The sequence below is a fragment of the Acanthisitta chloris genome, unplaced genomic scaffold, assembly GCF_000695815.1.
Source record: "Acanthisitta chloris isolate BGI_N310 unplaced genomic scaffold, ASM69581v1 scaffold13117, whole genome shotgun sequence".
Lineage (NCBI taxonomy): Eukaryota > Metazoa > Chordata > Aves > Passeriformes > Acanthisittidae > Acanthisitta > Acanthisitta chloris.
In genome coordinates, this window is record NW_008682109.1 from 86,662 (window position 1) to 102,363 (window position 15,702).

The window sequence follows — 15,702 nt, forward strand, 5'->3', positions numbered from 1 at the left end:
GTCTTGCTGCAATCCCTGACTATTATATTTCCTGAAGCCATTACTATCCCACCTTGCCCTCTTGCTTGCTGACTATTATATTTCCTGAAGCCATTACTATCCCACCTTGCCCTCTTTTTGAAATCATGTAATCATATTGCCATGTGACTGATTATAGTTCAAACTGAAAGCAAAGCCTAGATTTTTTCTTCAAATGATGCAGTTTTTCATGGCAGTTTATAGAAAATATGACTTTAAACCATCTATCATTGCAATCTTATACAGCCTGTTGAATATATATATGTAGAATACTGTGTTGTGTATTGTCTAGCAAAGCACTGCAGTTCCATTTATCAGTGCTCCTTAGATACCCCAGCTAATGCATAGGCTAAGCATTGCCCTCCCAACATTTTACCTGCAAATTTTTTCACCTAATTTGACAGAATTTCACCTAATTAGAAGCACAATGTTATCTTTCTTAGTCTAGAGATGTCAGTATCATCTGCGAACAGATTAAATGATTTATCAAAATTCATGGCAAAGATCAAATCTGTGCTAGAGCCAAGAGAACCTAGAAAATCAATTAATGCTGTAGCCAGAAGGATCTTCCTTCCTATTATCTTGCTCATGTGCCCTGGCAATGCTAGGGGAAACTCCCTTCACTGTGCCACTGCAAGCACAGAGCAGAGTTGGAAAGCATGTTACTTCCAGTATGAGGAATGGTATTCCTCAGTGTGCACTTCAGTGTGGTTAGATCTCCGCAGCACTGCCACAGGGCACAGGGCTCACTATAGAACCCTCATTAACATTTAGCATATTTGTGGCTCACATTCAGCAGTAATTTCAACTGCTGAAATTTCAACAGTGAAAGCTCTTGCAACCCTGTGGATGCAGAAGGTCAGCTTCTACACTGGGCTTGTTGAATTGCTGTCTTCATCTGCATTTTTCTAGTGAGAGCAGTTTGGATAAAATAACAACTGATGTGAAGCTTTTCTGAATTTAGAAAATACTTGAACCATGAACTGCAGATATGTGTATCTGCCAGGAGAGGAAATAGAAATATTATGATTAAGCATGTTCTCACAATTTTTCCAACCCTCCGGATGAAATTTTCTAGGAATTAAGTTGCAGGGAAAGTGATTATATCCCCAGAAATTTTTCTGAGCTGCAGCAGAGTGCTTTGTCAAAAAGGAATAGGTGGAAGCCCTGAGATACATTTTCAGTAAAGCAGTTAGGTGCCCTAGAATAGCATTAGCAATTTGCTAAAGCAGCAAATGGGTTTGACTTTTCTTTGCCAGATGGTCCCACTGTACATAGCAAATAGGGAATGGCCCAAGGCTCTTGCATTTGTACTGAACCAAAATCTAATTGCTTGTTAGATGGCTTTTGTCACTATTTATGACTTACTGAAGATAAAATTAAATTTCATCTCCCAGATCAAAAGTATTACCCCCAAAACTCTGCCAGAGGTGTCAGGGTTCTCAAGTGGGACTTTTCCTCTGGCCATGGGCTCTGGAGCCCCATTTCATATCAGCCCAGGGCCTTTAGTCCCTACCCTAACAAGGAGTGCTGGTCTCCTCCTCTGCCACAGCTCATGTTTCACCCCGACAGGAGGTTCCAAGAGAAGAAAGATTCCTAAATATGTGATTATCTTAAGAAGCAAAGGAAACATAGCACAGGCTAAAAGTCATCCATTCACAAGCTAAAGTCTTCATTTCTCTGAGTACATGCTAAGAAAGAATTGTCTTAGACAATGAGGAAGATAAATAACTTGAAGAATGTGTAGGGTCATACTACAACATATCCATGAAAAAGTATATTCTCTCGGGTATAAACATTCTGGGAAGTTTATTTCTCTCTGGGAATACTCTGGTATTAATCTGAATCTGTGATTAATTTATACCAGGAGAAAATCAGTCCTTTATAACTGTTATAGAAAGAAAACAATTTATATTATTCAAAAGTAAACAGAAAGTACTGGGTACTTCCTTGATTTTCTTGCACTTGTAAAGCACTAATTAGAGAGAAGGACTTAGTGATGGATTCAGCCTTACATTTGGGGTCAGGAAACCCCTTCAAAACCACACAAAATGCATTTATAGGAAACAGATGTATTAATGTACTTTGTGTTAATAGGAAACCAAATGGATGCAAGCAGAACAGTTAGGTGACTGCTAATTTATTTAATTTACAACCACCATTTATTTCTTTCCTTGGAATTAAGTCCAGTGTGTCTCTTTCTTAGCTTCTTCTTGCATCATCCAAACTTTATTTGGTCTGACTGTGCCAGGTCCAGCACATTCTCTGCTAGGCTTGCATCTGGGTAATTTATATTAGACACATCAAACAGCTGCTTCTGATCCAGGTCAATGACATTCTTCATAAGAGAGCCATCTGAACTGTCCCTTCTCTCACTAGTTTTAGCAGGCATGAAAAAAAATTTAGCTGATATCTCCCATGTTTTTCTGAAGCTTGGCCTCAGCATATTGTTTGTTGAGTTTCCTACACAAATTACACAACATCCTCCAGCTCTAACCCGATGACTAGCTTCCTTGTTAACATCAATAAATGGAAAAAGGAAAAAGGAGTATGAAGTAAAATCATCCTTAAACAAGGTTTTACTTGTTTATGACTGTCTTTGGATTCGATTTTACAGATTTTCTGCCCTTTTCTGCCTTGTTTCCATATTGCACAGGTATTTATACCCATTTGCCAGCAAATCCAGGTGATGCTGTCCTGTATACACTTTGTAGTGGTATGGATAAACAGGTGGAATAAAATGGATACCTTCAGTACACTGGTTTCAAGAGTGTGAATTCAAGACAATGTCAATGATGAACGATTTTATTAACATAATGTAGCTTTGTCAGTGTGAGGAGGAAAGTAAGTTTGCTGGGGAAGACATTAATTACCTGTACCTATACAAGGGATTTTCAAAAGAAACTGTGTTTAGACAAACTGCGTAGCCTCCTTGTCAAGCTGCTTTCCATCCTTTAGTTGAGATCTAGCTTGGAGGTTTGTTTTGCTTTCTTGTCTTCTAAGGCACTGGATTTGGTCTTCATTAGAAATGGAGACCAGCGTGGGGCTGTGCACTTCCCACCATTTGACCTGCTCTTTACCTCCCACTAACACAGCACAATACTGATTACCTCGGTTAGGCTGGCAGGGGAACTGTGACAGGAGTTCAAGGGTTCTTGAATTGGATGATTATTGGACTTTCTGGCATTTTTTCTACTGTATTGTGCATAGCCCAGCTTGCAGGATTGTACAGATGTGAAATTTAGCAAATACTCATGCAGGAACTAGGCATATGCTTTATGGCTTTTGCTTTCTTCCTCTGGAACATTTAGATTACATTTTTAGGCCTCCACTCTAGTTCTTCAGATAGCAGAAGAGATGGGGAAGTGCTTTTTTGGCATACCAGAAGACTTGGGAAGCAGTTGTGGAACTTTCTGTGCAGTTGTACAGTTAGCACACTTTTCCCATGGCCACAGAAAATCCAAGGCAACTCCTTCCAGCCCTCAGTTCCAGCCAGAATGCCAGCTTGCAGTAGGAGCTTGTTTTTTTCAGGAAATTGCTGTGTAACTTCTCCTTGAAAAATTTAATTTCAGTTAAGAACTTTATCAAGGGTTCAGGAGGCCAGAGCTTCTCACAAACCACAAATTTAGGTTTTGATCTGACAAGCTGTATTTTGACAGCTGAGATGCCAGATCAGATTACACAAAGCAGTATTTTACAGAAAACCATGTCAGAACAGAAACTGAGCACATTTCAACTTAGCATCTTCTAGGTCTTTACATGTAGGGATAAGCATATCCGAACAGTCGAGGGATCCAGCTTATGAGGGAAGGAAAAAGAAAGCTTTAAAGAAATATGAACTCTGCTTTGCCAGCGTATAAGTTCTCTTCTTGACTTGAGGAAAGGTTCCCCTACCTCCACAACACAGTAGTTCTTGCCTGTAGCAGTGGTTATTATTTTAGTCCAGACCACCCACCCTCAACATAAGACTTAGGGATTTACAAATTTAGAAGAGCCATCACATAGAAAGGATAATACAGACCAAAAAATCCTGCATTAGTGGAACACTTTTCAGCAGACTACACCAGGAAATCAAGTGAAAAACAGGACAAAGCAGAAATTACATGACTGCAACAGCTGTTATTAGAATCTGGTTTTGCTTTCTAGGGAATACTTTCTTGGAAAGTTCTGCAAGATAATGACTTTCCATTCAGCAAATACTTCTAATATTCTAATCATGGTACTTGAAGCTGGTATACACAGAAAACATCTAATTCCCCATTTCACTCAAATTTCTTCTATACTAATGAGTGACAGATTTTTCCGGTGAAAATTTTGGCCAACATTCTTTTTAGGTTCTAAATCCCCAGGTCCCCTAAGAAACATGTGGCCAAGCAGAGCCTTGAACCTGCTTGCTCTAATAGAAAAAAATGCTATAGTCACAGAACCACCCTTCTTCTTGGATCATGAATGTACTGGAAATTTAACCCAGGCTTGCACACAGAGACTATGAAGTTGAAGGCAATTAAACATTATCTTAAAAGTAAACACAGTTCTTGGCCATTCTACATCTCAGTTCCTCATTTACAGGAATAATATGGGAGACTGTAGCTGCCTGTCTCATTAATGCACAATAATAGATGTGTTTAACCGGAAACAGGGGCAATGACTGCGTTCCTAAAACCTGCTGCAGGAATGTTATTAGATGGCATTGACTCCCTAGAAATTTTAAGGGTAAATATTTATTAAATTATCCATGACTTGCATGTTCTGATAGGAAGATACAGATAAATACGGTTATCTAATGAAGAACAGTCTACAAACCATGTTGCAGTTTTACCTAAAGACTTCAGTAAAAGCTGCTGGAACTCTGCCATTAAATTCACTGGGACCAAAGTATTACTCTCCTATCTCCAATTACTTAAAATTGGTGTATATCCCAGAGGGTCCTATCTGCTTGGAGTTTGCCCTTAAAACCTCAGGAACTAAACTGAATTGGAGAAGTCAACTGAATTAAGATAGCAAAAAAATTGATTTGCCCCTTGGTCCCATATTTCTGCAACTCTGCTATGATCTGTTTCATTACAGCAGGAAACAAAACTTTGTATTTTGGTGAGGCTATGTAAAGAATCACAAAGGCATAGCAATTTAAAGGTTTTTTTATTGTATTGCACAAGATATTTATGCAATCCATGTAGGTACTGTATTGAAGGATCCACATTTCCCAAAACATTGGCTGTTGCAGCACACATCACAAGCATTGTGAATAACCAGTGCCTTCTTCAAAAATTAAAATAATCAGTTGCAAGTTTAAGCATGTTGTGGAAATAAATGAAGAAAAAAGCAAGAAGTATCAATACATATTTCTTTTCAAACACACAAATACACAATTTTCAGAAGAGCACCAATAATGCCAAGCAAGTATTTTGATGAGATACTGTATGTGTAGGCTCTGCAGTAAAAAGCCAATATGCACACAGAAAATATATATCAACTTTTAAAATAATTTAACCATAATATCTTGCATGTGTCACCTGTTTACAACATATCATTTCATATACAGTGTCAGGCCCAAGCCTCAACTTGTGTAAATTTGTGCATACTTATTTGAAGCAGCTGAGACTCTGGACCAGGTGTCCAAGCTGAAAAAGCCTTCAAACTGTTCACATCTGAATACAGAGTGGTAGTATAAGACCAAGAAACTAGTTACAGTGAAGTTATAACAGAAACGGTACTGTGGAAAATGAATAAAAACATTATCAAACCCTCAAACACAAGGTTCTAGAAAGAGGCCTACACGTAAAGTGATGTTATAATAATTTATGAAAGTGAATAATTATAATCAGTCTCCTTTCTGACACTTAGAGATTCTCATATATTCAGAAGCCCATAGAAGTGAACTAACCAAACGCCATGATCAGTATCAGCCTCAAACTCTGTCTCTCAAGTTTCTGATCATTAATACTGGTACTTAAAAACATTTTCTATTTCCTGAAAATGGTTATTAAAATTTACCTTCCTGATATGAGAATTTAGTGTAATAAAAATCATGAAAAACAATAGGTAAAAAAATAGTATTTTCAGAATATTTTTAGAAAACCCGTCAAACAACTGCGAATACAGCTGATTTTTAAGTGTCTGCTTTTGAACTGTGGTCTTTCGTTTGTTTTTATTTAAGTGAATCACTTATCAAGGAGCAAGGGAGTACCAGTTCTAAGATTTATTCTTGTCCATTACATTGAGGACTTCGTCCAAAAGTGAAGGCCCCAAGTCAAGCTGTAATGAGAGAAGAGAGCCTGTAAGATCTGAAAGGGATTCTTCTGACTTAGTCTTTGTCTTGGTTAGTTCACATGAAAGCCGACTGTCATCAAATAAATCAACTGTTTGCCAATCAGTGCATCGTTCAGAGAAGCTGGAGGAGTGACTGTCGCTACCATTAGTAAAATGCGAAGAACCACCGTTTTGCTCCCACACGTCATCTTTATATGTTTCTCCATCCTCCATCTGTTTACTTTTCTCCTGCAATTTTTCTTCTATTACTGGCTCACAGCTCAGCCTAGGATTTCTCGATGACCTGATGGATTCTTGCTTTGAATTAAATGTCACTGGTGACAATAAGGGCAATGTAAGGGCTTGAGAACCCCCAATGGCAGGAAGGGAAATAGCATTTTTGAGCACTGGTGATGGAGTTTCTGTAAACATGGATTCAGAAGTGCTGTTTGCCCTTAAGAATTCATTGTGGACATCAGATTGGCTAACTCTGGTTTCACCTTCATTTCCAGGCAATAGCTCATAGTTGCCCTGCAAAAAAGAGATGTCTCCAAAAACATCATGTTGTCCCTCTTTTCCAATGTGTATGGTGTGACGAAAATCTCCAAGTGGTGGACTGATCATATCAGGAGATAAGACATCCCTTAGTTTGAATTTCTTCCCTTTCTTATTGTTAGCAGCTTTCAAGTAGATGGGTGTTTTGGCTGGCATCTTGCTCGTAGTTTCCAAGAGAAGTAGTAGTTTTAAAAAGAAAAAGAAAAGAAAGGAGAAGCCTCTTATAAAGTCAGTTATTCTCAGGAGACCTTCAGTGTTATCAATGTTACATCATCATCTTGAACCACTTTTGCACACAAAGTCTCTTTCTTCTGATACTGTGGAGTATGTGAAGGTGAATGTCTTCCACTTCAGATCTTTCAAAGGTAGAGCACAAATGTCGGGATCAGTTAGCAACCAAATGCCCTGCTCCTTCCAGAACTTGAGAAAACCTGCATGGGATACAAAATTAGGTTATCATTAATTTATTTTTCATGGTTCACTCAGATTTGTTTTTAACGAAAACCAAAATTGGTAATGGTACTGACAGTTCCAGCCTGCAGATTAGCTTTATGATGTTGCTTCCCTTGATTAGGCAGGATAAAAGAGTTTAGAGTAACAAGGGCTAGCTAACCTTTTTCTGACTTCACAACTTTTTTTTTTTAAGTCAGAGTTTCTTAGACACAGTTGCTGAGCACAATTGATTTGATAAATATCACTATCTCAGTCTTTGTTCTGGCATTCAAAACACTGGCCTTTGAGAGCACGTGCAGAAACACACTTCTAACATTCGACAACATGAATCTTTTGGTAGATCCAGGAAGACTGACAGAGTCATTTAGGAAACTTTTTCAGAAATGGAGTAGACCCCCTTGCATTAGATAACTTCAGATACCCCCACTTAGTGCTGGAACTCTCACAAACTGTCACCAATAACATTTCCAATACTTGTGCCCATTTAAATGGATAGTTTTAGGCACTTGAAAACAAGTGCTAGTTCAGGTCTTTACAATTCATTAGGAACATCCAAATGGAGATGTCTTGGAAGAGAGTTGTGACTACAATCTTTAGACTACATGAATTCTTCATACCATATAGTTATAGACTAGCCCATGGGTTATGTAGTCCATGAGGCCACAGCGACTCAGAGGTGCTCTGTGCAGCCAAATGAAACTGTGTTTGCAAACCATGTTGTCCTGTTAGAATGTGGTCTTTGAAAACCCTGATAAAGTTAACAAGGGCTGAAAGGCTATTAGGTCAACAAGCTACAGAAGAACTCTTTGCTAATGATTTAACAGCGTATTTCTTCCTTGCAGGAGCAGTTCCTGACTCTTGAGCAACCTCAGAATAAATGCGTTTTTCTCCTGGATACTTTTGTGCTTTCTCCTATTAAGCCCACAGACCACCAGAGCATCACAGATCACTCCTCAGAATCTTCAGCTACTGATCCCTCAACACTTTGTCCATCACCATCCTCACTCTGTAAACGAGCTTGTAGTTTTTGCACAGAAAGACTGTTCTATACAGTAAGTGAAGGGAAACTATGTGTAACAAGGACTACTTTTGATGCCTTTCATCCATACCCTGGCAGATATTTTCCTTCATCAAATTAAGCCCAGTAAGAACCACCAGTTTTAGAACTTAGTACTCGTTACACCCAGACTGTCAAGAAGTATTTAAGCATTTTTGCAAATCCTTTACCTGAAGTAATTAGTTCCTACAGGGGGGCACTTAACTGTGCATCACAAGGGGAGCTGGGAATCTAGCCAGGCTAGTGTTTTGGTTTTCCATTCCCAGCAGATACCTACTGCACTTCAGATAACGTTGAAAAGCTCTCTCCCCAAAAGTACATCAGATGTAAACAGATAAAAGTTGAATTACAAAATAAGCTCAATGTTCAATAATTGATGAGGGCATTTCATACTTTTAAGATCAATTTTGAAAATACAATTGATTGCATCAATCAGTTAAAAGCACTTCAAAGCTTCCTTCTACACAACAAAATGGTACTTCATTAGGATCTACAGAACACGAGGAGATTCATATTACATTCCAAATCTCCACCAACTTAAGTCCATGACAATACTGTAAGACACAAAAGTACCTCCTAAATAAGATCTCAACTTGTGCCACGTGCAATGGGAACAGAACTGATTAGTCAACTCAGTTACCTTGCAGTTTTAAACAGTAAAATTCACAGCATTGTTCCTCCCCCTGATTATCATTCTGCCCAAGACATTTAGCTAAATGTCCTAAACTCTACAGAGATTATTTTCAAACAAATCCAAATGGTGAGGTGGTTTTATGCTTATCTAGTGAACTCAGCTGTATCTCACCTCCCCAAAAAAATAGCCCAAATCCTCTCTTAACTCCTCATTCTTTCAGATCTTTTAATCTGGAATGAATGGCAATGTAACATCAAGGTGGTTTAAAATCATGCCTGTTGGTCACTAGCTTAAAAATGAAAGACAAATCCCAGTTCATTCAAAGTTTCCATGGCTTACACCAGTTTGGATGTGTATCAAAAACCATTATCACTGAACTCCACCAGGAGATTTCAAAAACACCTGAAGGACACAATGAAACATCAGGAAATACTAAAAATAAAGTTTAAAATAACTTTCAGTATAAATAGGCCATTCTGACACACAAGATAAGCACTGTATTTTATTTAGCTCATAGCTCGGGGCAGGGGGGAAATGCAAAAACTCTTAGTAGCACAAACTTTTGGGCATCAAGATCTCCTTCAGTTCTTGCACTATGAGACAGTCCCAGTAAGGGGCAGTGTAAAACCACACTACCTCAGAGGACGCTGCAAGAGTCTGCTATCAAGAATGAAAATCCCTCTCTATACAGCAGTTCCTGTAATTGTGAAGGCCTTGCCTTCCATTTGGCCAGTGCAAGAGGCTCTACACCTGAAGAGAAGAAATTTCACAACTATATGCTTAATGCAAGCATCGTTTTTCCTGCTAAAAACAAAGGCGAGTCTTTCACTAGCCACTCTCTTGGAAATCTGCATATTACACCTCGTAAATAAAAGGCTCTCTCTCCTCAATGGACAGGCTTTCCATGTACAACCTAACATAGGCTTCAGAGCAACTGTATTGAGTTTCTGCATACCTATCCTCTTTGTCAACTACTGCCCAAAGGAGTACAGACTTTAAGCTACTTTGAACAATTGAAATGTATCATAAACCTGGAAATATTCACTTCGCCTAAAATATTGTTACTCATTTAATTTATAATTAAATAAAGAAGAACCTACATCAATATATAACACATGGTATGTATATTAAAAAGTACTTCTTTTACTACGAAAAACAATCAAACTCTGGCAAATGAAGAAAAGCTTAATGAGACTAAGCCTCCAGATCAAATCCTGCAAAACTATAAAGTTAGTCCACAAAATTTTCACAAGAATCCTAACACGCTTCCTGCTTTCAACAAGATTTAATGGAATCACAAGTATACATGGGCTAAAAGAAGGGAGAGAACATGCTGCAATCTTGATACTAGGCCACACAGTAAAGTTCGCCTTGTCTTAAAATGAGACCTTTTTCTGATCTACTGCTGAAAGAGTCTTTGTTTTGACTAATTTCAGCTCAGTAACTAAGTGATTGCATGGCCAAACTGGAAAGCTGAATGAGAAATTACCAGAAAGCCAAAAGGCTACAATCCTGGACTGCCAGCCTACAGTGGAAGACCTTAATTTAAGAGAAAAACAACATGAAAGGATTTTTCTTCTGGCTGAAAAGATATCCCTCTCCTAACGAGATCCAAACATGAGCCAAACCAGAGAAATTTCAACCCAGTGAAAAGCTTTAGTTTGGCTGTAACACTTGCTCATTTTCATTCCTATCACTTCACACTCTCATATAAGTGTTTTGCTTGGTAACAAAGACTAATATTTTTAGAGGTACTTCTCAATCCACCCTCTGTCCACTCAGCAATCATCACCTTCCACACAGCTCAGTTTTCCATAGATGCATTAGTTTATTCCATGGTCCATTTTAAAAGGACAGACTATCAGCAAATATCTCAACAGCTAAGTTTGCAAAGCCAGGGACAAATAAGGGTCAAGGTGCAAAATTTTATTTGTGCACAAATCCCAAGAGACATAGATCCTTAAGCAGTGTCCTAAGCAAAGAAATGGTAGAAAGAAAACCACATTTCCACAGAGCAGAGCCAAAAGCAAGTATGTGCCCTGGGAAGCCTATGGGCTTTCTACAGCCCAGTCCCTTGCAAGGGCTCTGCCTTACAATATCATCAACTAGAAGCATCCAAGCTTTAGAGAAACCCTTTTCTGAAGCATAGTTTAAAATAACATTGAATTATCTTGTGGAGCAAGTCAGGAGGAAAAAACAGAGTCTGCACATTATTTAAATAACCCAATGAAAACACAGTAACATAGCAAAACACAAACTACACAATAAGCTGCTGCAGCTTTTCTACATGAAGTATCTGCAAGCATAGACGAATTAGGCTTTAGGACTTCATTTTAGCTCTAGCTACCAGTAGCTTTCAGGAGTACAAACAAACAGTTGAGGATATCCTTGTCAATGCTGTTACTTTCACCATGCTTGAAACAATACCATATTAAGAAATGTTTTTATTGCTTTTACAGCAGGGACTCGAACTTATGCAGTGACAACACCTGAATACTGGTAAAACAAACTCCTAATCTAACCAAGTCCTCAGGTACAAGAAAAACAGCAGATGATGTTCCACAGAGCTTACCTCTCATATTCCAGCGACTTACATGTCTGTATCAACTATCAGACTCTGAAGATGAGAGGCCACATGTCTGCCCACTTCTAGACTAGGCCATCAGCTCTCTGCCTGTACAGCCACCACCTTCTAAGTAGCTTTAACCAAATCAAGGGGTATAACACTTCTCCCTCCAGATTGTTTATCTAAATTTACCTTGTTTGTAAGAGGCCCAGCCTTTGAATTCATATGTATTAAAGTCCACTTCCCTGATTGGATTAGAAGTCCTTGCCCTTTTTGCTTCTCTTTTCAACAAGGAATTTGCACCTTTGTGATTAAAGCTATGGATTCAATTACTTTATAAAAACCAATCAGGCTAAACACACTTCAGTTCAACTAATTTTCTCCAACTGCAGTCAACTGACTTTCCTTGATCAAATCTAACCTGTTTCATCCTGTTATCACACACACTGTTTAGAAAATGAAGGAAAAGAAACCGAACCCAAATCTTTCCCACAGCTACAATAGCACAGGTCAAGAGCATGCTGTTCATTCATTTCTCCATTGTCCTGAAAATAAATAGATGCCTTGTACAAGTTGTGAAGATGTTTGTTTGTCCACCCTTCTCCACAAATTCCTTATACGTGCAGACTGCATACATTAATTTCTTTCACAGAGGTTAGTCATCAGAGAAGATACACTTGAAGTCTCCTCTGCTCCGATCTGGGTCCTGATTAAAACAATTCACTTTTTTTATGCTTCTACATAGGCTTTTAGCCTTTTCTTCTTCAGACTGAACAACACAAATATTTCAATCTTTCAACACAGGTCACATTTTCTAGAACTCAGATAGATTCCCCCCCAACCTCCTTTTTTGGTCTTCCACCCCTCAGCTCAAATCCTACCTTAAATACGCTTAAAAGCAAACACAATATTTAACATGAGATCTCAATATCTCTCTTAACACTGCATTTTACTTTCCACATCACAGTATGTTTAGTTTGTTGTTCACTATAAACCTAGTTTCTTTAGTGAAGAACTGTTCTCTAGCCAGTTATTCTGCATCTTTTTCTTGATTATGCCCTTGTATGCTACAAGTCTTGGTACTAACTGCATTGCATTTTATTACTTTCAAACACTTCAAATGGGCAGGAGCAGGATGACTTGGAAATTTCATCTTGGCCTCTACAGCATACAGGTTTAGCATCATCTGTGGATGAATAAGCATACATTCAATTCACTCATGAAAATACTGGGCAGTAACAGAGAAGGAAGATAGCCCTGCAGAGTAAGCAAAGTCATTAATTCACTATCAGTCATCTTTGGAAGGGAAAGTGAAATGTAATAAAAATCATATAAGGATACATTTTCATCTCCTTTGCTATAAAACACTTTTTTCCATGTAAATCAAAGACAAACAGTACACCCGCTGTGAGCAGTCCACCTAAATTGCCATTAAGTGCAAGCACAGATAGGGACAGGTTGCATACAGTGTCCTTCTCTCCAGGTATCTTCCATTTCTCCAGCACTCTCCTCTTCCCTCTCTCCTCCCCTCCCCCCCACAACTTAGGTTCACAAATGAAGAAAAAACGAGTTCCTGCTATGAATTTTGATTGTTGACTCCTTTAAACCTTGCCACTTTTCCCTGCTTAGTACCCTTTCAAATAGATCAAGCTGGAGTAAATCATATTAACCAGGGAACACCTTCAACTTTAAGCCATTAAACTACCTGTGCATTACATTGAAATGAATGAAGTAATTCATCTATTTAAGAATCTTCATTTTAGCTTTTAAGAAAAAGAAACAAAGGAAAGCCAACCTAGTCTGATAAAAAAGAAAAAAAGTCTAATTTGAGCAAGTGGCCCCAGTCTTCAGTTGTTATTTTGTTCTTTATCAGTCTGTGAGATTACAAAGGCTCTTTATCAACCAGAAACCTTTATCCTTGCTAAGGTACTTGAATACTAACCAAGTTGTTTCTCAGTCATCCTTTTTGATCGAAGTGAACAGGGGGAATTCCTCATGTGGTGATAGTGAGACAGTAATTTTAAACCTTCAGATACATCTCCCACTCTCTCTTTTGAACTCCCTCCAATTTTCCAACATCTTTTTCCAAGCAGATCAGAATTAGTGACAAGATTTCAATATCATTCTCCTTAATAGCATATACAAAGATAAAAATCACTTTCTTCCCATCATCACTGCCTTGTTTATAAACAAGATCATTTTTCTGCATTTATTCTTACCATCTTACAACAGGAATTCTCCTTTATTTACAGGTTAGCATAATATTACAAACCACTTAAGAATTCTTGGGCTGGTATAATAAAACCAAGTCCTCTGAGTAGAATGAACTCTATTGGTCAAAGTAGAATTTATTACTGTCATCTCTTGGTTCAGAGTGGGCACCACCATTCCATTTTTCAGGATGATTATACACATATATTCATTTAATGGACAAATTCTGCCAGCAAAGCCAGTGGTGGTGCTTGTATTACAGTTTGCCCAATAAAATTCTATTCCTTGAGGGGGTGGGGGGAAGGCAAGCTTTCCAGGTTATCATTCTCCAGCAAATACACTGGATTTACATTCTTTAGGACAAAAAGCAAGGCCATACTTCAGAAAGAGAAAACATTTTATTTGTACGTGCTCTGACTGTCAACCAAAAAATCAGTTGAGCTTTCTTCATCCTCCTCATCAATAGACTTCCTCAACAATGTCCATCACCTGAAAATTTGTACTGCAACAATTTTTTACTTATTTGCAGGCTACTCATAAAAATTCTATGCAGCACAATGCTGTATAAAAAGATCTCTGCATTGTTTCAGTAGAAATGCATTCCTCTTTGATGCTGACTTATTTCTGACATTTACTCTGAGATTGTAAATATTTTTAACACATGTTTTGTTGACATTGCTGAGAACGAACATTTTTAAAATCTGGCTGTGATGCAATGTTTAATTAAATACCTTATAGAGTCTTTATTTTGCAGTTGTGCTTCTGACCACTCATTAGAGTATCTTAAATAATTCCCTTTTTTAATCAAGGAATTTTTTTCACCTTCTAGCAGGTTTCAGTCATAGCTTGCTTTCAGCTTTGAAATGTCAGCATCATTTCTAGAATAATAAAAACCTTCCATTCTTTTCTTCTCTTCTCCAGAGATTTAATGACCTCACTGTATTCTGTTGTTCAGCTCCATGAACAGAATCAAGTCCCTCTTTATTACCTTCTCCTTTGCTTTATTGGCTGGTACATACATATATACAGATTTAATACCACATAGTTCATTGGCTTTCAAAAACTGGATGAGTGCAAGACCATGCAGATTTAGGCATAGGTACATGTCAGTACAAAGTCCAGCATGTTAACTAACACAGCCAGTGAAGGTGAGGTTATGCTACGTCAGACAGACTGCACACTGAAGCATAGTCACACATTTCCTCCCACAAATTCACAGATCAGATGAGCTGATAGCTGGGGACCATAAACTCACAAGCCACAAGATGGATAGGCTTAATAACTTGTCCATCAATTCTCTTAGACCAGAGGAACAAACATTGTGAAATGCAACAAAAAATCTCCACACCCATAGGCACCTGAAGCTTATGTGCCACCTAAAAAAATGGGTAACTACTCTGGTAGAAATCTCATCTGCTAAGGGAGAAGAAAGGAACAGTTTGTAGTCAAAGCAGCTGCCTGACACAGCTCAAGGCACGTTCATGTAATCATTGACACTGCCGTATAGAAGAACTTGGCAAGACGTGGACCGAAGCAGGCAGCACTGCCCCTTTTGATGCCAGCCAGCACTCAGATCACTTTAAGCGGATTATGAATCCACACCCTTTGTAATTCTGAGCAGGTTAGCATACATGGCTTTCTTTTTTGACACAGCGAGTGTAGTTCCCCAGCCAGACTCTACTCTCAAGGCTGGTTAAAGTTTCCACCCTAGATTCCTCACTCCTCGCTGCTGGCTCTGGGTCCTGCACTGCAGCTCCTTGTACCTTGGGCAGACAGACATACAAGCCACACTGCAAACTGGTCACAGCAGCAGTTCTCCCCACTGACTCAATTTACAGTACAGACTTACCAACAGCTGCAGCGTGACTGATGGCAGTGCTTCAAGAGAGTTCAAGCCCAATATAACTATTACTGTCAGAAAGGCATTCTCCCCTTCCCCCCTACTGTGCACACACACTT

At 38.6% G+C, this 15,702-nt stretch overlaps 1 protein-coding gene across 1 annotated transcript; it reads right to left on the reverse strand.

The window, feature by feature from the left end:
• Positions 1-5,142: 5,142 nt before the first annotated feature.
• CDC42EP3 (CDC42 effector protein (Rho GTPase binding) 3) lies at positions 5,143-7,247 on the reverse strand. The gene has a single exon (XM_009078377.1). The coding sequence runs from the start codon at positions 6,976-6,978 to the stop codon at positions 6,211-6,213; it is 768 nt and encodes a 255-aa protein (XP_009076625.1). The 5' UTR covers positions 6,979-7,247; the 3' UTR covers positions 5,143-6,210.
• Between the last annotated feature and the right edge of the window lie 8,455 nt (positions 7,248-15,702).

Excerpts from the sequence above, each read along its gene's own strand:
- CDC42EP3 (XM_009078377.1), bottom strand. The coding sequence starts at position 6,978 with ATGCCAGCCAAAACACCCATCTACTTGAAAGCTGCTAACAATAAGAAA.